A 23,808-nucleotide genomic window follows, 5' to 3' on the forward strand; every position below is an offset into this window, starting at 1 on the left:
CTCCTTGCATTAAAGCCTAAAAAGCATTCATGCTAGTTTCTCTTCTGGAGGACCCCTGCCTGGAGCAAGGACCAAAGTCTCTCTATTCATCTCAGCAGCTAATCAGGGAGAAGAATGTTCTTATTAGAAAAGGATTTCCTGCTCAAGCAAAACACTGGCCTTTGTTTCTAGAGGATCCCCCTCTGAGCAAAATGAAAACATTGGAGAGCCAATTTGCTCTTTGTAGCTGAGCTGCCCGTTATTTTTGCTGTTGTGGCAGCATAAATATGAGTAGCACATAATTGCTAAATTTAGACCAACTGAAACCACCATCATGCGAACTTGTATTACTTTTTGCTAGATACGCCTCTGCGGGACAGAGAGATGTGGTGGCCCAGAGTTGTAAAACTCTATGCCCTGTTTCTTGTGATACTGTAGCATCCAAACTTGGTATTGTTGCTTTTGTGCGAAGAGTCTGGCTTGAGTCTTGGAAATTATGAACAAATAAAGGAATAACCAATGGGATACCCTGTGAATAAAAATCTCCACAAATTTCTGAATAATGCGCTGCTTGTCACGTTTGCATGTCCTTTGTTCATGTGAGAGCAACAGCCCCTTTAAAATGTCTGTGCGTGTCGCTGTACACAGTATGTATATGGCTGTATGATGTCTTGTCCTCTGGCATCTTCAACATTGAATTATATGAGAAACACATCTAAACATTAACATTTTAGTAAACAAATAAAATGTATCATCATAATTACACCTTTAAAATCAACATCAACATGAATTTTTATATATTTTAAAGCCCTTTATTTTGACCAGGTTCTCGACTACATAGATATGAAATGATCAATATCTTAAGGAGCAAACAAGGTTACACTGAGCTTTAAATTAATCATCTACAATAAGTGTGACAAAGCACAATCTGAAATTTGAGTCATACAAAACTTGGTTTGTTCATCCTCTCCACAAAAGGAGTAAAAATACCATTGCGATGGTTGAACAAATGCAACCAGTTTATGATCAAAATGTAGAAAACATCAGTATGAGGTTGATCCAACGCAGGTTCTGATTGCACATGTTTATACTACACATAGGCTAAAATCTTCTCAGTTAATACTGTATGGGAGAAAATACAGTTTTTATAATGATGATGAAACCGCAGGGGCCTCTGGTGCTAAAACTATATGCAATGATGGAACTGAAATACTGAATAGTATGTCCATGTTATGTTGAATTACAAGTTCATATGTTATGTTTCTTTTGTTCCTATATCATGTCATGTTGCCTCATGTTTGGTAAAAAAGTTACTGTTAATGACTAAAGGAGGAAGACACAATTGGGTAAAGGAAACAGACAGGATACAGTACAAAACTCGTGGTCATATATGCACAGAAACTACATCAATACACACACAAACATACACTCACACACACACTCACATAAACATACTCTCTCTCTAACACACACACACACACACACACACACACACACACACACACTGAAGCATTCTTTGGAGATCTGGTGGTCATATTTCTGTCTCGACTTTACAGTGAGTCAACGCCGTGCTGAGTGCTGAACTCCTGGAAATCCTCTGGGATTGTGTCTGTGGAAGTGAGAAGTAAGGTGTCATGAGACAAGCTCAGAATCTACAACCAAGTGAGGCCAAACTAATTTTATTCACAGCTGTAGTCTTGTTTATGCAACCACAAGATAAAATGTAAGTATTATTACTGTCCTACTTTTCAGACACAAGTTATGAAGGACACTAAGAAAATAGGTTATGTATTAAATGCTTTGAAAGCAGCACAAAGATAAGTTAAGTGTTCCCTAGCATGTCATCACAGTAATTCAAAATAAGAAATAATGATTTTCTGAAAGATTTTTCATTAAATGTGTCCTTACCATTGCAGCGGTATTTCAGATTGGACCAGATGATGTTTTCTTGAGAGAAACAGAAGACACCAAGTCGTCCTCCTCTCATGGTTGTGTCAATGGTCACGCCAGAGTCGGCCACCAGCTCAGTTCCCTCATAAAATCGAGCCCTAAACAAGACACAAGAAGGGATTTAAAAGGGGTTTAATCTATGTTGTGTGTTCCACTCTATAGTATATAGTTTGAGAAAAATGCTTATTCACTTTCTTGCTTCTTCCCTGTCTGTAGAGCTGCAGCAGCTAGTAGCTTAGCTTAGCATAATGAATGGAAACAGGGGGAAACAGCTAGCCTGGCTCTGGTAAAAGGAACAAAAAAACCCTACCAGCAGCTCTAAATCTAAATAATATATCTATAATACTTATATCTAGTTTATTTGAATAAATAAATAAAAAATATATAATATGTTAATTAGTAAGCTGAACTGTAGAGGGGCTGGTGGATTTTGTTGCCTTCGAACAGAGTCATGTTTCCAGTTTTTATGATAAGATATGCTAACTAGCTGCTGTATCCTCATATTGAACAGAAATATATGAGAGTGAATCAATCAATCTGCTCATCTTGCTCTTTGCAAGAAATGAAAAGGGTCGATTTCCCAAAATGTCGAACTATTCCTTTATCAAGACAAATATGTGGAACAGCTTTTCTCATATATACCTGATGTATCCAACCTGTGGGCGGTGCTGCAGGTACCAGCGGTAGGACACCTTATCCTTCCAGCCTACATTTCTTGGGTCTTTCCACAGCAGACGAACCTGGTCGTTGGTGTCTCCAGTGTGCCACAGTGAGTTTCTCAAGTGCTCCCCGGGGCCTGATCTAGACTTCACAGCCTGACGAACAGAGACACGGAGAGAAGTGAGACGGGTGTGGAAAATATGTCAAAGGATAAAAATAGGATGAGTATGAATCTGCTGCTGGGGGATTTGTGACATGACTTGTACTTTTCACCTTAAGCTGGATGCCGGGCTCGGCCACAGCTCTGAAGGGTGTTGCCTGCCAGTAGGTCTGCTCAGTCTGCTTCCACATCACCACGTAGAAAGAGGATGAGTCCTGGTAGCCAAAGATGAAGCCAGCGTAGTCGTCGTCAGTCACTGTATTTACGTGAAATGTGCCCTCGAAGTCTACTCCACTGAAAGCAGTGTAACCTATAGACAGATAATGTAATCAGTATGTTATTTATGTTCAGAATGGACTTTTTTTGAGAACATTGTGTGACTGATCTTTCGACTTAGAGGAAATACGTCTTACCAACAGCCAATCCTGGGTCACTATTCATGGTCTGAACAATTTCCATTCCCTGCGCGAGAAAGAGTTGTTAATAAGGAATTTTGCATTTTGATCCTTTTATGTGCTAAAGTCTCATTAAGCTATTAATTGCAACTTAGGTGTATGAGAATTTATTTTGCATGCACTGTGTTTAGTTGTTAGCAGTGGATTAAATCTGCAGTAACTTTGGCCGCTTGGGGGCAGCGGAAATATCATCAGCTGCAGATTCAGGACATAATTCTCTGTAGGTTCATCACTCTTAACCCCTCACTTTAATTTAATCCATTAACAGTTATCTCACCTGGTTCAAAACAACCCAGTTGGGATCAATCTGGGCGTCCCCCTCAGGGTCCAGCACAACCGTCTGGTAGGCCCTGAAGTCAGTCAAGGTCACCTCGGCATTCTCAGGACAGTTGTCTATCCTGTCAATCACTTTGTCCTGGTCGAAGTCAGACTCACACACGTCTCCAACTCCATCATCTGAGGGACAGCAGAGGGGGGATTTAGTCTTAAATTAAAGTTAAAAAGACAGTTGATTGCTATTTCATGATCAAGGCGCAGACACTTGTTAAAAGTAAGTTTTTGATTACAGACAATAGCCTAGATTGCGTTGCGTCAATTATGCAAAGTGATCCGCTCCTTTTATTCCCTTTAAAACCAGCGTGTTTCCTGCCTTGTCACAATGAGGAGATTTTAGACTCGCTTCAACAAAATTGTCAAAAAGGCCTGCCTCCAAAGAAAATTGATGTCCTTTTTAAGACTCTGCAGAGCTGCGAGGCCTGAATATAAAACATCTCAAATATGCTGCCGAAGTGCAAAAAAATGTCCTTCCTCACGGGGCTATTCAAATTTTAACAAAAGAATAAGAATGAATGTTGCATTTGTTTAATTTTGATGGATTGAGTAGAAGCTCTTTTCGCCACCCTGCTGTGACAGAGAAGTGTTGGCAGAATTAGAAATTACTCAGCTGCATTTGGCATGCTAAAAAGAGCTGCACTGTTATTTCTCTAGCACATTTGTTGTATGTTGGAGTCATGATACGCTATTAAAGGTCAAGTGTGGCAGATTTAGGAGAATCTATTGGCAGAAATGGAATGAAATATTCATAGATATGTTTTCGGTCGCCTTCAATAGAGTCCGCCATGTTGAACTGCCATGTTTCTACAATAGCCCAGAAGGGACAAAGCTCCAGATAGGGGAGTTCACGCTTTTTCGTGGCCACCATAGTATGACGTTAGCACTTGGAATGGGAGGGTGAAGCAAGGAAGTTGCAATCTGGAATTACACAATGCAACTAAATCCTAGACGCTGGACTAAGACTAACACTAAGACTGTGTATGTACTACAGCTACTATAAAGATCACAAACTCAGTGGTTCCTGTAATCATTTTGTGCTATTGTTGCTTAATTGGAATGTCTTATACAATGTGGTTGATGTTTTAATCTCCAAAACAGGTGAATAAATGTTTTGTTCTTGTATATTCCAAACTGGTAGGTATATATGGGTAAAAACGCCATGTCTACATAGTGCTTATAAGCACAAATAAAGATTGTTAGGGACACCCTGAAGGTCTCTCTGCTCTACACCCCTGAACTCCCTGACTGCCAACAACAACTGCCTTGCCGCACTTGATTTCAATTGACACTCCACTCCCGCTGACTTTGGAGCCCATTTTTACACAAGTACTGTCACAAATGGGTGCAGGTGCAGGTGCTTTTACCCGACAAAATTGCCACTTAATCTGCTCAAGCTTGTCAGGGAGAATATGGGTGTGGAAATGAAATTATGAACATTTGATCACCAGGCTGTTTTTTTCAGCCAAATATATCAACAACAATATCTAAACATTATTGTAAACAATTTTTATTGTGTGGTGTCTGAAAGTGCTGAAATGTATTTGAGACTAGTGCTCACTGTTGTCGTCGGTCTGCTCAGGGTTTGGTACCAGCCGGCAGTTGTCTGGTCCCGGTGGCAAAGTGTCGGGGATCCCATCGTTGTCGTCGTCGTCGTCACACTCGTCACCCAGCCCGTCTTTGTCGGTGTCTAGCTGGGAGCTATTGATCACAAGTGGGCAGTTATCCTTGGTATCCTGGTGACCGTCGCCATCACTACAGGGGAAGAGACACAATCACACATTAATAAAAGCTGTAGTACTAGTACTAGTATTAGAAAAAAACTGTTCAGATATCTGCAAGAACACAACAGAGATACTGTGGAAATATTACCTGTCTTGGTTTGTGTCACAGGAATCGCCAACCAGGTCATTGTCAATATCAGACTGAAACAAGAAGCAAGCGAGTTCACTAAAAGCTGAAGGGATGCATTCATGTGTAAGCAGCATTTTACTGTTGTAGCTAGTTGAGGTGAAGCTAATTTTAGTTCAGTCTAGTGGTTCCCATCTTTGGGGTCAACCTCTCTGACTTTTCTCTAATATTTGTTTTTTTGTGAAATATTAGATACTTTTTTACCTATTGGGGCCTTAAATGATTATTTAAAGGAAACCATCTGAGAAGGTTAAAGAGGAAATGTTTGAACCACTGGTTTAATCTTACAATAGTAATACTAAAAAGTACTATAGTTCCCTCAGAAATATAGTGGAAAAGAAGTATAACTTAGCATAAAATGGAAATGGATGTACAAGTACTGTACCTCAAAACTATAAAAAGGTAAAGAAAAGTACTTGGGTAAATGTACACATTTACTTTCCGCCACATTTATCTGTCCAACCATCTTTCTATCTGGCTCTGACTGACCTGGTTTGGGTTGGGGATGTCAGGGCAGCTGTCGCAGGCATCTCCCACGCCGTCTCCATCCCGGTCCAGCTGGTCTCTGTTCTGGACACGCTGACAGTTGTCCAGAAAGTTCTTCAGGCCTGCTCGCCAAATAACAAGAGAAGAGGAGATGGTTAATGTTATTTTAACAGACAGTCTGACTCATCTTCAGATGTAGATTATTGTCATGTCTGATATATTCAGAGGTGGCAGGTATAGCAACACTATTTTTTCAGTATGGAGAATATTAACTGTAGCAGAATGCATAATGGTTTTATTGTTACTTATATATATTACAGTGAGGAAGATTTTGTGACAGACACTCTCAGACTGAGAGTCAATCAGTGAATTTATATTTGATTTATAAATGCAGAGAAATATAGCATGTTATTTGTAATGTCACCACTAGATTGCACTGTTGCATTTGCTATATAGGTGAACACCAGTTTGTGTTCAGATGCTACTTTTTATTCATCGCAGGGAGGCAGCAGCAGCACCACAAATGCATAAAGGTCAAGCAGCAGCGATAAGGAAAAAACTATCTTCTTTCCTGTGGGGCTTTTTGAGGTGTAATCATAGTGGTGAATGATCAAAGCTTGTGTATCGCTCAGGGGTCAGACTGCTACTGGCCTTGATTTTTTTTTCTTTGCAGTGCTGCTGTTTCTCATGCCTTAGCTGGCTTATGAAAGCATCCATACTGCTACACATTTAGATCATGAGAGATGCCTAATTTACTGTAAAATCTGTCTGCATGAGTGTAATTCTTGAATAATTTAATGTCAGAGCAACGTGGAGATGTGAAGGAGAGAACAAGTAATAAGTCATAACAGTAAGTGCCTTCGGTGATGCTGGTTATATAAGCTCGAGTGTCAGTGTTAGTGATGTAATTTCTCTCCATACCATCTCCGTCCATGTCGTCATCACAGGCGTCCCCTTTGCCGTCGCTGTCAGTGTCCCTCTGGTCAGGGTTCTCCACCATGCGACAGTTATCACAGGCATCGCCGTGGGTGTCCTTATCACTGTTCCTCTGGTCCACATTGGGCTTTAACCAGCAGTTGTCCTGAGACAAACAGAGAACACAAAGGTCTCATTCACAGCATGTCTAGTTCTGTGAGTGCATTTGTGGCAATGGACTGGCCTGCGTGTACATGTTTGGTTATCTATGCAAATGTGTGTCCTTGCATGTGGGAGCTGAAACACTTAGTTGATTAATCCATTAGTCGATCAACTGAAAACTGTTTTGATGATCAATGAATTGTTTAAAGGAATAGTTCAACATTTTGCTGAGAGTTAGAGGAGAAGATTGATTCCACTCTCATGTCTTTTCGGGTAATTGGAAGTTAGGTTAGCCGGCAAGCATAGTTTAACACAAACTGGAAGTTGGGAGAAAAAGCTAGTCTGTTCAAAGGTCACAAAATCTGCCTTCCAGCACCTATAAAGCTCACTAGTTAACACTTTATATCATGGTTGCTTAACACATACAACATTTTAGTATTTCTATTAGTTATCTAGTTATGTAGTTATTTTTAATGCATTATTTTTAATGGGTTGGGTTCAGTCGGAATACCCTCAAAATCAGACAACACGTGGTGGTGGAAACACTACCGCTTTTGTCTACAGGGGCCGCCAGAATCAACATCTTTAACAACAGCTTTACAAGAGGTTTTATGCCACACTCCTTTTTTGTATAAATTTTAAAAAGCATATTAATTAGTGAGCTTTAGAGGGGTTGGTAGAGGGATTTTGTTACCTTTGGACTGAGCCAGGCTAAATGTTGAACTGTTCCTTTCAGCCAACATTCTCTGGTTAAAGTCTTACAGTAATGACATGTTGCTGTTCTTTGTCTAATATGTTTGTGAATTGAATGTCTTTAGGTTTTAGACTGGTGGTTAGACAAAAGACATCACCTTGGACTGAAAGAAACTGTGATGTGCATTTTTAACTATTTTCTGACCTTTTATGCACTAAACACTACAAAGAATAAAAATAATATATGTTGCCCATGTGTGCTTGCATGCATTTACAGCTTTTGCACCCACCTGCTCATTTGGTATACCATCGCCATCTGCATCATCATCACAGGTGTCTCCTTGACCATCCCTATCGGCATCCTCTTGACCAGAGTTAGGAACGTAGACACAGTTATCCTGTGAAGAGATAACACAGTAAAATAACAGCAAAAGACAAGAAATGACAGCAAAGTCACATTTGCTGACAATTTACGCCTTGCTTACCTTTTTACAGTTTATATCTTTGCATTTGAGTTTCTCATCTGGGTATCCATCAATGTCGGTATCCTTCCCACACAGGTATCCATTACCGGCCCACCCAATTCCACACTGAGAAGACAAATGAAACCCTTCAAAAACTCAGACAGCATGCACACTGTATGGAATTGTGGGTGAAAAAAGTGTGAAATCTTACCTGACAAGAGATGGACCCGTCCCTCTCTACAGTACACAGGGCGTTGATGTCACATGGATTGGTCAGGCTGTTGCCGCAGCTGAGCTCTGGCTTACAGCCCTTCACCTGATCTCCTGTGAAACCTGTCTTACAGCTGCCGCAGTTGTAAGAGCCCTGTGCAGGAATGAAGACATCTGGTTTCTTTGTAAAGCCACACAAATTACATAATTGTTCTACATAAGCCACGTGTAGTGTTCAGATAATATTTGACAGTGGTCTTACCACAGAGTTGTGACACATTGAGTTTGCAGTGCAGCCTCCGTTGTTTGGTCCTTTGCATTCGTCGATGTCGTCACAGACCTGAAAATAATGAATTCAAGATGTGAATGCTTCCAAATGTTTGGTTTTTATGACAATTTACCTTCTTCCCTTTTTTTCCCTGAAGGTTACATTAATTACTGAATATAATACAGTTAATTAACAGTGGTGGAAAGTAACTTATTACATTATATTAAGTACTGTACTAATTTTAAGGTAAGTGAAGCTATGTGATATTGTGCTTTTACTCCACTACATTTAACAGACAGCTATTTTACAGTTTTTTAAATTAGGATTTTAAGAAATCATAGGATTATATAAATGTATATTATATATATATATTATACTAGTGGCTCCTAACATTTTTGGCACGTGAACCCTTACAGAAACAAAAACCTATTATCTATTTGGGGCCCCTTGTCATGTTTCAGATGTCTGTGAGTTATTACCAGTTCCACCAAAGAGAGAGTTCCCTTCTGAACTTCTCACATGGTTTCATTTAAATAACCCAGAAGAGGTTAAATTATCTAATAATTCACAAAAAATCAAAGATTAGAGAAAAGTAAAATGAGTCAGTACAGATGTGTGCTCTCCTGATAATCATCTCCATCCCCTCAGATTTAGTTTGGTTAGTTAGTTTTGCTCAGTTGGGAACCACTGGACTTAGCTACCAAATTGTATGTAGTTAAAAAACTATTACCTCAATTTGCACTGCAATAAAGCAACATTCCTCCACATTTTCCCTCTTATTCCCTACCTTCTTGTCCTCTCCATCTGTACTTAAATAGGTGACAGGTAAATATTTTAAAATAAATAAATAAATAAACAAGTATAATAATAAATAATTACACCATAATTTGAGGACTTTAATCTAAAATGTTCTCTTGTAGCATTATTACATCAGAAACCCTTTTTATAATGATTTTTTAATGTCTTCTTTGATCTATGCTGTAATTTGCATGCATCCCTTTTCATATTCTAGTCTCTGTGTCAAAAGTCTTTGTGTCCTACATATTTCATCCAGTCTTTTACCTGTTTGTTGGTCTGGGCAAACAAAACGCCCACACCCTCCACTGGCAGGCCGGTGTAGCCCAGCGGACAGGCGTCACAGCGGTAGCCCGGAGCAGTGTTCACACACTTTACTCCTGGGAAGCAGGGGTTAAACTGGCACTGCAGAAAGGAGGACGAGAGTTCTGTTGAAGCTGCAAAATGTATGCGGTTCTCACAGGGCTTCTCCATGAAAGCTTTTAGGTTTGATGACACTTTTGCTCACGCAAAAAAGTGAGCACTGAAGGGGCCAGTCCTTAGAAAAGGGGTCAATTCAAACACGAAAAGACAGACAGGCAAACACACACACATATCCTTGTACGTCTATCCTCATGAGAACCTCATTGATAAACAGTCATGCCTTAATGTTATCTGATTTCCATTATACCATATTACATTCTATGAGATCCTGTGGGCCACTTTGATGAGCCCATTGCCAGATTTAATTTCAAATGCCCCAAAAAAACCCTGGTGAAATCTGTGCACACAATTTCTCATAGACCTTTTGGAGCCTGCAAAAAATATTTTAATTAAGTCTTATATCACCTCACTCAGAACTCAGAGACCCCAGTTTGACGAAAATTCCCTCATCAGTCCAAATAGGACTTTTTCTATGTAGAGCATTTAGTAATATTACATGGTGTAATATTACATGTGCTGTTGTACTACTCAGTATTTTCAAACAAAGGCAACAAATGGGGGTGTCATTGTAGCCTACTGATTAAGATGCATATCTAATATCTTAGACTGTCATTATCATCTGCTGTTTTGTACATGAGAATGAACAGAAATACAGTGAAGATACTGTTAATACACAACAGATGCGTATACTATCACAAATGTATGCAAGATGTATGCTGTAGTTCAAGGACCCCCTTGAGGCATCCTTTCTGTTTGCATTGGAGGTACGAGTGGATTTAACAAGCTGTTAGTCCACAATATTTTTGATCTGGATTCAAAACCAGAATGTGAACATGCTGCTATGTTGCCAAATCTTAACCTAACTGTAGCTATAATCTCAACCATAAACCCAAGTTCTAGCCCAAAAATACAACAATTGAGGTTGGGCAAAATAGCCACACTTTGTAATTATATTGATTCTGATTCTTACAAGTATAGAAGTAGAGAGACACACATTACCTCATCCACATCGTCACAGTTAAAACCATCCCCAGTGTACCCATCAGGACATGGTCCACACTCGATACCGTCCGCTGTCTCTATACACATATCGTTACGGAAACAGACACCTGGGGCACACCTTGGTTTCACCACCTCTGTACCACCAAGACCTTTAAATAACAAAAAGGAGAAAAACACATTTAATTCATCATTTTTTACAATCCAAAAATTAAGCATCACATTCACTGGTGAGTGACATGGCTGTTATTGGACGTGAGCTTACCACAGGCCTGGCACTCTGAGATTGTGTTTCTGAGAAATGAGGTCTCTTTGACCTGGAAAAGGTCAAACATAAACAAGTTTATATGCAGTCATGCAAGCTATCAGCAAGGTCAGGGGTAAGGAAGCAGGGATTAAGTGGCCTCAGAGGAACAGTTAGTGGTAGTTACCTGCTGAATGAGGACATCTTTCAGGTCATTTATCACCTTCGTTAACTCCAGCATTTGATTGGACAGCTGCTTCGTATTGACCCCTAAGAGAAAGGGACTGTTATTTTGTTAAACTGAAGCAGAGGTGGGGGATTCTCTGAGCCTGCTCTCAAGTCACTCTGACAAACACTGACTGTTGTTTTCCTACTGCTGGGATTTTTTTACAAGGAAACATTTGGCAGTCTCTGTAGACGATCTTACCCAGAGTTTGAACAGAGTCTCTTTGTTGGAAATGGCAGTCTTGTAATGATGCAACATTCTCAAATGTGTCCCCAACCACCAGCTTGAGCTCGTCTAAACTCTCCTGTTAAAATAAAACAGGTCAGAGTGGACAGCTAAGCCATTTGGAAACCTGCACATCCATTATTGGGACAGAAACATATTCATCATTGTATGTAAATACTGTGAGTGATGGGTCACCTGCTCTCTGGCTTGCATGGTCTTTAGCTCCACCATACCATAGCCTGCTGGCAAACCCTGGAATGCAGCAGGGAGATCCCTGACTGTCTCCACCAGCCTGCAGTCCAGATGCAGCTCCACCCCACCTGGCCCCTGCTGCTGCATCCCCTTTAGGTGAAACAACAGTCGGTGTTGTTGGCCATCTGCCAGCACCAGGTTGTTGAAGGTTACTGAGCTCATCCTCTTGTCACTCCGCAGGTAGCGTAACACAGCTATGAGAAGACAGAGCAGGGAAAGAGGAAATGATGGTAGCAAAGAAGCAATAATAGACATTTTTCACAGCAGCTATTTTGACATGAAATAGTAGGGAAAGCACAGGTGTTACCAATGATACAAATGAAGGAGCAGGCCTTAATTAGTGTCACTGGTAACATCTGTGTTTATCCTACTGTTGCATGTCAAAAGGGATGTTGTGAAAAAGATGATTTAGAGGGAGCATTTACCATAAATGGTTGATTTATCCCAATTAACAACAAGATTAAGAGTCTACAGCCTCGCTAGTGGCTATGTGGGATTGTACTATGTATGGCAGTGCTTTGAGCTGAATGGTAACATCAGCATGCTAACATGCTATCAATGACAATACCAAAAACTATAAGCATGGCCAATGCCAATAAAATGCCAATAAAAGCAATTGTGGTATTGATAAAAGAAATAACCTAGAGCTGATAATAACGATTCTTACTTTCCTTTGAGTGGAAATAAATATAAATTTAGAAGAACATGCTGTAAATACATTATTGATTATTTATCACCTAATAAAGTTAATATGGTGAAATAATTATTAGCTTATTCACAGATGGATCAATGTTAGCATTTATTTATAGTCATGTTTCTGGCCACCTGTTTTTGGTTCTGACTAACTTCTGAGGGAAACATCTCTTCTCTTTTTCTTTAGCTGCTAAATGTTTCACTATTAGCTAGTTGCTACTGTGTCTGTCTGCTGTTTGGTGGTAGTCAGGTAGTGTAGCGTGTCGGTTTTCTGCATTTTTTGCTAAAAACCGCTGCTGTAGCTGGAAACAATATCTAGGGGGAATGAACCAGTTTAGCTGTGGCCTGTAAAACCAAAACAACAACCTTAAAGATGCTAAAAAGCTCCATAGAACTGTGGGGAACTGCAAAGTTGTATGATTATGTTGTGGGTTCATCACAATAAGTGACCCCGTTCACTTTACACACAGTTATTTAACCCAATGTTAACACAAAAATGTTGATAAGTGCAGCTTTAAACTGTACCAGAGCCTCTTTCGTGTTCTCTTACCTCTATTGAGCTTCCCCATCACAGTGAACTCAAAGTACTTGCTGTTGTCCCTGGGGTTGTACAGGGTAAACACAGAGGTTCCGGTCTTGGGCTGCAACTTGAAGGAGGTTAGGATGAAAGCCTCATTCACTCCTTGCTCAGCCAGGCCCCCCTGCAGCAGGTCTGGCAGGCAATCAGGCGAGGTGAGCAGATCATAGACTGTTGACAGGGATGGGAAAGAGAGAAGTGGTAAAGCACATGAGTAATGGATGATGAGATATGAATATTTACAATCTGCAGCCGCGCTGCAATCCCAGAGTAAACACATCCTGAGTTGACAAGAAGAAGATGATGATGTTGACCCAGTGTATGTTACTCTTGCGGGACTCTGTGTCAATCAGTCAGCACAAACTTGGCAGGCAAAGTTGGCTCAGAGAAAGATATACGAAGCAAATCATAGCTATATACTGTGACGGTTAGTTATATGGTATTATTATTGTCTTTTAGATTCACACAAAAGCTGTTTGGTTGACAAAAGTGTATGTGAGCTCTCATTTTCATCCACAATTAATTCATTGTTCTCACAGACAGAGACATGGCATAATTTAGACATATATACTGACAGGCTGCTTAGTGGGAGTGAAAGACCAGTGAGACGTACACTTGCACTCATGGTTAGAGTCTTCCTTTAATACAGTGACTCGGGAGCTGGGCAGGCCATGAGAGGATGTGCAGTGAATCTCTAGTCCGCCATCTGCTCACATCATGAATACACAAGTACCCTGAAAACAGTCTGCAAAGCCCACTGTCGTGAGGGAGCAAAATTGCTCCCAAATGCTCCCGGAGATTGGCCGTTGTCAGCCAAGATTGCAAAGCATGATCCCCAGATGAGAGCTCTCCTTTTTTCTTTTATCTATCTCCTCTCCTCGTGTTTTGTCTGGCACGTGGCGTATTTCAGCACAACATAGGGGATTTTAAAATGTGTGCAGTTAAATGTGACTAAGCACCAAAAATGCCTGCTTACACAGCTTTGTCAACATCGTTTTCACCAAAAATGAGTCTTTTGTACTCATGATTGCCGAGATCACCTGGTGGGTATTATAACTCAGTGTGGCTTATGGGTCCAAAAATGAACAAAACAACAAATGAACCTTAATGCATGCTTCGTGTTTTTACTCAGTTACTGTAACACTGCAAAGATGATGCATACTTGCACATAAAACACACAATCCTGCTGTTCATAAATCTTCTGGACGGAGGGCTTTGTGGGGGTCAGGGTTGTCTCATACCAGAGATCCTGAGAAAGTGCCTTATTTCAGCCCCTGATTAACCTCAGATTTCAAGCTTCATAAAACTAGTTCAGATGAAAGCCATAAAGTTATCCAGTCTCGTCCTCTCTTTAACACCAGCATATAAATCTATCAGGGTTAAATATTACCATAAAGGGTACAAATGGTCAGTATTCTTCATTTTACTGCTAAACAAATACTTCACATTTGAGGTCTTGCATGTTGTAAGCTGTGATGTATTACTGTGTTATGGTTACTTAGTCCACCATCAGTAATGATGAGGGAATTACATCATCAACATCAGCCCGTGATTAACATAAACAGTGAAGTCACATTTTCTCAGTAGCTGTAAGTAACCAACCTACCGGGAGATCCATTACAGTTCATCCTGTAAAATGGTGTAACAATAATATGCTCTCAGTTGCATTTTTTTGGCTTGAGACACAAAAAAGAACTTTCAAAGGACATTTGGGTAGGCAAAAACAAGCTGTCAACACAAAATTGACATATCATCAACAATCATCAAAGTTGCTTATTTCAGCTGTGATATCCACTCTTTCTTTTGTTCTGTTTTTGGTTTCCCACTAACTCCTGAGGGAGTTTAACCACTAAATGCTCCACAATGTTCACCAGGTATTCGTTAAGAATGTCGGTCTGCTGTTTGGTGCCGAGCAGGTAGTGCTTTTAGAGCTTTTTAGCTGATTTGGCTGCTTTGGACAAAAATGACACAATGAGAATAGTGAGAATGAAGTCTGACAGCTAAACAATGAGCTATGAGTGATAATTCTCTGCAGGTTCCGATGAGTGTTTCACATTATTTTCATATTGTCGTTTGATACATTGTTGTTATGAAAGTATTGATTATAGCTACTTTGTCCCTGGGCAGGGAGTTTTTGTGCCCAGAGTAAAAAATAAGTTTTGAATTCCAGTACTTTCAACTTCCCTGTGAAGTCATCCTTGAGACGTTAATATTGATCAATAACCCCAATAACCCTTTACAGAGATAGAATGGCTGTTTTGTGCTACTAAAATCTTACTTACCGCAGCTTTAAATTGGTCTCTCTCCTTTTGAACACAGTGAATTCCAGTCATGCAGACAATGAGTCATTTGCAAGGGAAATGATAGATGATGAACTCCATTAATCTGGACTTGTTTTATACATAACATCAGGCGGCTATTGCCAAAAGATTGTAGGGATTAATGGGTGCATGAAAGCTCTGCCATCAATCACTGGAGTGGTTTGTAAGAAGCTGATAAACTATAAACACCAATACTTCTACATGATGTCTGCAGCTCAGATTTGTGTGACCTTGAACAAATTTGTGTGTATCAGAGAGACTGAGAGAGAGAGAGAGAGAGAGAGAGAGAGAGAGAGAGGAGGAGGAGGAGGAGGAGGAGAGTCTGAGCGTATATGTGTGACTTGAAGTTCAATATTGCGCCCAGATCATCTCTGATTATTCCCATGTGTGTGACCCAGCTGGGACTTTGTTTGAATTAATGCGAGCCAGAAAGCTGAACCTCCTCAGTTGGAGTAATCAAGCAGATCTGGCTGGATAGATATGAAAAGCAGGGTGACTTTACTTCAGCAGAAAGACGGTGGATTTAAAAGTCTGTCTGCTTTTGTTCTTTATCTTTGTCTACCTCCTGTCACAAACACAAAAATGTATTCCACCGCCTCATCTCTTCCACAAGTGACAGGGATATTTAGCATTTTATTTGCACCTCTGTGAATATCCCGTGCCATGTCTAATCCTTTGTGTTCTTTGGGTCTGGGTATGATATTCTCTTTCACAGTGTCTGCTTTATCCATTATGCATTGAATTCATACGTAGTGTGTTAAAATACCCAGGGTGGAGCCATTAAATCTTTTTCGACAGATAATGAAAATGGAGGATTACATCACAGCCAGGATGTCAGAAAAATGCAATATTCAAATAAAATCAAAGACATCTTTCTTTGTGTGTATGTGTGTTTGTGTTAAGAAATATATAAAAGACAAACAGAAGAGGTTTTTCATTTCTTGAATTTTGCAATCGGCTAGCAATATGAAAATTTCAATGACATTTAAATGATTGATATGAAAAGCAAATTCAAACATTTGAAGTAACACTCACCCAAAGCCTGGGCTTCCACGTGTAAGCACAGTTTTAATAGCAGCTGTGAGGCCAGAATCAGGGCTGTCCACACACCCATTTTGTCCTTCCAACTGGTCCCAGATCAGCAGTTTCTCTTTAGTTACTTATCAGTATGCGAGACAGTGGCAGTTTCTTGTATGTCTGCGCCTGCTTTGAATGGTGCGTTTAAGTCCTTGCCTCCTTTTTGAATCAGTGGTGAGACAAGACTATCATGGTAAGCCTAACAGAAGTTGCTTTTGTGTGTCTGAATTGGATGTGTGAATGTGAAGATCGCAGGAGTCTAACTGAGGGAGGAGCATCAGGCCCCGAACCTGCTTTTAAAAGCCTCCACAGACGGCCCCATGCAGAGAAGGAGTGACCTGGGGAAACTCTTTGCATTGGCTCCTACTGGCTGCTACCAATTCCCACCGGCTCTTACACAAATGTTCTGTACATGAGTAGTTTCAAATTCAGTCTCGGAACCCATGTTTGGCCACTGAAATCATGTTTCAACTCAAACTGAGCCCAGAATATTTTGAGCCTCCTGAGTTCATGCTTGGGGTGAATTTCTGTAATGTGGTACCACCTCCAGCAATCAGATTTTGAGTATTTTTTTTCACACTCTGTCTGAAACACAGGAAGATTATTACACTTTCCTTCCAGGGATCAGATGTGACACCTTTCTAATGTGCCCCCCCCAATCCATGGGCAAAGTCAGGAAATGAGCGCTCTGGAGCCTCCGCCTTAACAAGCCGTGTTAACCGGCCAGCAGAGCTTCAGACAGGCTGCTGGCTCACACGGCCTCCAGGTCGTCAGCATGTCTGGCACCATGCAACTTGCCACATTTGGCAGAGATGAGGAGGCTCAGGTCTTAATGATGTTTGTTTTTCCTTTTCTCTTTGCCTGTTGCATCTTTTTAAGACCAAGCCTTATTCCATGGGTCAACAACTGCCATTGAGCATGAACAAATACTGAATGTGTATTAATGATGTTTGAATCCTTCACTAATTCAATAAAAGCCAAGTCGCAGTGGCTGCGAGACGATGTTCCCACTTGAAAAGATAAACACAAGTATCTATAGCAACAAACAGCAGCAAATGAGTCATAGTTTCCATACGTCTACCACAGGTGGTCCCTGTGGTTAATCTGTGTACCGCTGCTCCGGTTTTTTGTTGTGTACTGATATGGACTCCAGTCAGCAACAGGACACACAGAGTTTTATCTGCCCTCTGGTTGGTTTTCAGAATGTGCCTTTACAGGCGTTTGTACTGGATCACAGAAAGCCCCACAGACCTCCATGCATGGTCTGTAGCTGCGGTCCAGAGCTCAATAGACCACATGAGTCTGCTGGAGGACCTGGGCTGAGTCACATCATGGTGCGGTTGATGAGGTCAGACAGTGAACGCTGCAGCTGGCTCGGACATAAAACCAAACCCCAAATGTCTCTGACACCATCTCCTGACTATTTTTATTTGTGATACCAATACGACCGAAGACCGAGGCTCTGATATTCACACTCAGCTTCTCCTTATATGGTTAGTTGCTAACAGACACTTATGATTAGAGCATTTCTGTAATTAAAATGACAACAAAATGTACTGTGTTACCAATGAACAATATGCAGACTACCTGAAGTTTTCATGCAGCATAAAAAGACAGTAAGGGCTGTTTGTTCTCTCAGGGGAGGTCTGACAATTAGCATTTTTCAAAACCTTTGAACCGAAAAAGAAAACAAGACAAACTGGTCAGAAACAAGAATGATTAAAGGCACGTAATAGCAAGCATGTGGTACATAAATAGTAAAACAAAGAAAGATGTTTTACTGTTATTTAAGGAAGAAACAAGGAGAAACATGCATGACCTACAAATATTGTATTAATTGTATTTATTCTCATCAAATCAAGCTATTTTTTGGGGGTATCCAAGTTTCTTTATCTAAACTCAACATTTGCCATTATAAGCATTTTTTTTTACAATCAAAACATGTGGTTTCCATTCTTCTTCTTTTAGTGCATTATTATAGGATCATGTATCGAGCTCTTTGGATTTATTTGTCAATGATATGTTGTGCAGAAATGTTTGTATGATTTACTTATTGAAAATAGTCATATTACCCACTGTACTTATTCTATACCATTATATTCTCTTGCTACACATAAATACACAATATATTGCACTAAGGATTTACTTAATTATATAATTTGTCTCCTCAATGTGACATTTTCTGGCATAATGGAAAAGGAATTATGGATGTTGACCTTGTGGGGAAATAAGTTTTGCTGTCAATGAAAATACAGTATTAAAGAAAATTACATTCACCACATAAAGGCTCCTCTTCACAAGATGTTCTTTCATAAAACGACTTACATCAGTACCCTTGTGTTTGAGGAACGGACACAGACTTTTACAACACAGCAAACCTCAGCTGGTGGTGACCGTAAGTCTCCTTGCTCCTGCGCTGAGTGCTTAAGTGCTCATTACACTGTGGGATGCAACGTCTTACAAGCTCTGCACTGTCTTACCTGATGAAGTTACATAACAGCAGCCAGTCAGCAAGTCAGAGGGGTCTGATCCAACACCTCATTAAATCTGCAGCATCTATCAAAACCGCAACCCTGTCTGGTAGAGGGGAGTCACTCCAAACCCAAAATTACAGCATTAAATTGCCTGAATTTTTGGTATTAGGCAGACTGTAACTCTGAATTCAAGGCAGAGGCTTAATAAATGGACCCACATCCTGCAGCATATTTAGACTGCAAACTCTTGAGCCAAATTGGTATTTCATGGTGGATAAAGCTGTCGAGTTTCCTGGAATCATCTAACATAGCATGGAGGGCATGAATACAAATTATACATCAAATGTTAGAGATCCAAAATTAATCAAAAAATGTATTCTGAGCTAATATGGAAAAGAAAATCTTTAGAAATGAGGCACTGCTCATTACAATTGAAGATTGCAATTGAGTCATTGGCCTTGAGGTATTCTAACTAAATCGATGCATAAATACATATTTGTCTGAGTTGAATGTGAATGTGAACTATTAGCCTGGATGTGTATTTAAAAAAAACAGATTTTTCTTATCCTTAGAAAACCCACTTTGGAAAATTACAGGAAATGGGTGAAACCATTGCTATATTTTTTCAATTCCATTTACCTGACCGAATTGCCCGCCTTCACATCTCTCTGTGAAATCACTCAAAATGCTCTTGGTTGTGGACACTGTAACATAAACCTGAACGCCCTTCTTGGAAAAACATGGCTATTACGCTAGAAGATTGATGATAGGTGGACAGAGGTATTCTCAGAATAGCCTCAGTACGATGAGGGAACATATCGTTTCTAAAACAACAATGTGGTTTCAGTGTCTCACTAAATTTCTCAGTATTATGCAAGGGTACTGAATGAAGGCTCCCGCAAAGCCGCCGGTCGAAAGTTGCGGTTGATGGTTTTGCCATATGTAAACTGTGAGTTCACTCTCAGATCATCTCAGACTATCCAGCTGCTCCTTCAGTCACTCACACCCGCTGGATGCGTTCACACTCACTCACTCACTGACTCACTTCACCTCGATGTATGTCTCACCAACACCTACACACCTTATACTGTAGATACGTGACACCAAATCAGCCACGCAGCTCTCTAATCTCTCTCTCTCTCTCTCTCTCTCTCTCTCTCTCTCTCTCTCTCTCTCTTTCACACCAACACTCCCAATGCTACCTTTCCCATTTTTCTCTCTTTCCTTTTACTTTTTTGGCCACACTAGCAGCATGGCTTTCTGGATGGCATTGTCAGATCACCACTTTGGTCCAGGCTGAAATATCTCTATTGGATTCATTGCTTTGAAATCCTATACCAACATTCATGGTTCCCAGAGGATGAATCCTAATGATTTTAATGATCGCCTGACTTTTCCTCTAGTATGAGAATGTTTTTGTGCGTTTTGAATGAATGTCCACAAAATTTACCACAGACATCCTTGTCCCACTCAGGATGAATTGTGATAACTTCGGAAGTCCCTTAACTTTTCATATTGTGCCAACATAACGTCAAACTTAGCATTTTTCGCATTTTTTGTGGCCACCATAGTAGTTTCTCCCACGCACTAGGAAGGGGAGGGTGAAATCCTACAAACTGGTCCTTTAAGGAGCTGCTATCATGACTATAGATTCTTTAGTTCAGGTTATGCTAGAAAAGACTGATTTTGTACAATAACCATACAATATCCTTATGTTAAGTTGTTCCAAATGACCACACACACAACACATTAAATAGCCAGCTGCCATGGAGAGGGGGGAGAGACGTTTTTGTTCATGAAGAGTGACAGAAATAGTTGTGTAAAGAAGAAAAAGAGAGTTAGAAGGAGTCCAAACTCCTTTCTCACCTCCACACAGCTGGCCAGGGCATAAAAGTGGGTGTGAATGTCGTATTGTTGGTTTTGGTAAGTTACAGAAATTGTCAGACACAGCTTCCCGATTCAGACGTCGGAAAGGTTTCGTAAGCTGCTTGACACTTAGATGTCCCATTTTACTCCACTCAACATGTTCATAAAGGGTTCTTCGTAGCAAGCTATGTATCATACAACTGCTTCAGGATATGAGAACAAAACACACCTACACTATACTGAGCAGCTTGTTTACACAGTACAAACAGCGCTGCATTGTGCTCCATTGAGTCTTATTCCAGGTGCTCTCATTAATCCTTCAAAGTTCTGGCACATTGAGACCAAACATGTCTGGGCTAGAAAGGTCTGCCATACGGTGGGAAACAGCACATAGGGAGAGAGCACACTGGGTCATTTGTTTAAACTACTGTTTTTCTCAACAGTGACAGAAAGTATGAAAAATGCAAGAATCTCTGTCTGAAAATGTTCATTGTGAGTACTGAAAGTCAAATCACGTCTGAAGAGACACACTGATCTCTCCGTACAGACTGTATTGATCGAACCAAATCAAATTTTGAGGATTAATGTATATATTGTGCATGAGGGTAACAATTTAAGCCCACAGAATAAGAACAAAAAAGTTTTTTCACTCGTGTAGGAGTGCACTGGTTTGGAAAGCTGTGTGTTATGTGTCTGATATTTGAGTGGGTGTGGGTACGTCATTCTGTGGACTTATAATCTACTATTCCTTGTAATAAGTGGTTCATGAGGGGGAAGTGGGCCACATGTGGTAAAGTGAAGTTACATGAGACGGAGGCACAAATTAGTGACCTTGTTTGAATGTTAAGGTACTGATTCTGTGCCAATTTAACAGAATTTCTTTGTTACATCCAAAGTCTTTGAAACTAGACTCTCTATTTCCTGTCTAGTAGTATAGGAGCAGGAAGATAATGCATTTCCCAGAGAGACAGATGTCCATTCTCTAAAGTGAAGTCCAGGAAATGAATAGATTTCTTCCATATTCTGCCTCAGTCTCAGTCTCCTCCACCTTCAACTGCTACAAGAGACAAAGCATGAGGATAGGATTTAGATCTTCTTCGTAACACCAAATGCTCAGACCCCCGTTTATCACATGTTTCTGAAAGGTATTTCAACTTTATGCTTGGAAAAATCACTGTGGCATTTATGTGGCTGTAGTAATGGTGCCCACTTTCAGAGAGGATATTATAGGGTCGAAAGATCTTAACACAGTCCCCTGCTATGAAGAAGTCACAAAAGTTCACAACAACAGGCGATAAAAACTGTGTGAGAACATGGTGATTTATAACAGCCTGTCCCACCTGTGACTGCCTGTTTGCCCCAAGCTGAGGATAAATGGTTTTTTGGGGGGGATCTGGGACAATCCACAGGCAGAAATTCTCATTTTAAAGAATAATTCTGGTCTGTTTTCATAGCTTCCACTATAATTTATTTTGGTAATGATAAAACTGTACTCTGCTGAGACCTGGGAACACTCAACAAAGCTATAGTGTCATCTGACGGGGTTAGAAAGAATTGGACAAGTTGTGAACAAGCCAAAAGTTCAGTCAGATCATTTTGATTTTGTTTTATTTTTTGATGAAAATGTATTCATTTTAATCACATTTTAGTCCATCAATTGTTGTTGGTTTAAGTTAGCAAAAGCCTTGTGTACAGTTACCATGCTTACTGGTGGGGGCTGTAAAAAGGAACATTCACTAACTATATAATAAGTGTCTGTGGCCTGTTTGTTTTAATGGTTGCAACTGTTTTGTTGCTGTTTCTTCTTTAATTTTCAGTCGGACTGTGGAGTCTCAGAACCAGTAATTCTGTAATGCACAACGCTCTTAGTGATTAGTGAAAATGTCAAGCAGCTAAATCCATTTTTGTTGTTGAATAAGACTGCATTAACACAGTACTTAGCTAATTTGTCCACTCATCTATTCAACTTCATTTCAGTTCAATTTTTTTTGTATAGCGCCAAATTATAACCTCAGGACACTTTTCATGTGGAGGTCTAGACTCCTTATTAATAATTTACAGAGACCCAACAATTCTCATCTGTCTTTTACATTGTTGTTATAGTTTGTATTTGCTAAAAGAAAATTGTATTTAATCATATTTTTAGTTTTAAAGTTGTTTAATTTTAGTCTTGTCATCAACAAAAGACCTTTTTAACAGCAGCCATTTTGTCATGAAATAGGAAATAGAAGGGTAAACACAACTGTTACTGATGATACTAATCAATTTCCAACATGCACACTAGCAGCATCCTGACTCTGTTTGGCCTAAATGAAACAGAACCTCAATTAGTATCATTGTGTTTACCCTACTATGGCTGCTGTGAAAAAAAAGTCTATTAAATTGATCTAAAAACCTTTTTATTAAAGTTGATAATAATCTGGCACTGCACATAAAACACACAACTGCAGTAAATACAGTAGGTCAAAGTTGAACCATGTAAACTATCATGGATGTTAAAAACGGAAAATTTGGGTAGTTATTTAAATATTCGCCTTTCTCCTGTATAACCTGTATGATTGTCTGCTCATTTTTCTTTCCTCGTTCATCTTTTTTAGGTGAGTACAATGTTATTATTTCCAGTTGAAACCAGGAAAATAGGACAGCAGTTGTGACGCACCAGAACTGAACCATTTTACTGCAACTTTAATTGCAACATTGCAGTGAAGGATGATGAGTGGACATTTCCTACCGACAAAGTACTTCCTTTTGTTCCTTGTTGTGTACAAGTGATGCCAAAACACGCACTAGTAACTAGGCATAGGTTGCACGTGTGCATGCGGGTGTGTTACGTGAGGATGTGTGAATGGAAACCAGGTGCTTTTGTGCTCTGCCAAGACAGGCTTGTTGTTGCATCGTCAGCTTGGTGTGTCTAGAAGTGGCTTAACAAGCTCAGCAGGACCCCTCACATCAAACACACCGCTAATGGCTGATAAACTCATTGGGCTCGGTCA

The 23,808-nt window shown here is 40.1% G+C and overlaps 1 protein-coding gene across 1 annotated transcript; it reads right to left on the reverse strand.

Moving 5' to 3' along the window:
- Positions 1 to 769: 769 nt before the first annotated feature.
- On the reverse strand, positions 770 to 16,737 carry thbs4b (thrombospondin 4b). The gene is made up of 22 exons (XM_051413052.1): positions 16,434 to 16,737; positions 13,051 to 13,248; positions 11,751 to 12,001; positions 11,532 to 11,634; positions 11,292 to 11,374; positions 11,126 to 11,177; positions 10,861 to 11,012; positions 9,706 to 9,843; positions 8,638 to 8,715; positions 8,377 to 8,529; positions 8,187 to 8,291; positions 7,992 to 8,099; positions 6,853 to 7,012; positions 5,935 to 6,053; positions 5,407 to 5,459; positions 5,096 to 5,289; positions 3,482 to 3,660; positions 3,163 to 3,211; positions 2,863 to 3,059; positions 2,572 to 2,744; positions 1,888 to 2,027; positions 770 to 1,588 (listed from the first exon to the last, which is right to left on the reverse strand). The coding sequence occupies exons 1-22, from the start codon at positions 16,510 to 16,512 to the stop codon at positions 1,530 to 1,532; spliced, it is 2,823 nt and encodes a 940-aa protein (XP_051269012.1). The 5' UTR covers positions 16,513 to 16,737; the 3' UTR covers positions 770 to 1,529.
- Positions 16,738 to 23,808: the final 7,071 nt, after the last annotated feature.

This window comes from Dicentrarchus labrax, unplaced genomic scaffold (genome assembly GCF_905237075.1).
Source record: "Dicentrarchus labrax unplaced genomic scaffold, dlabrax2021, whole genome shotgun sequence".
Taxonomy (NCBI): Eukaryota; Metazoa; Chordata; class Actinopteri; family Moronidae; genus Dicentrarchus; species Dicentrarchus labrax.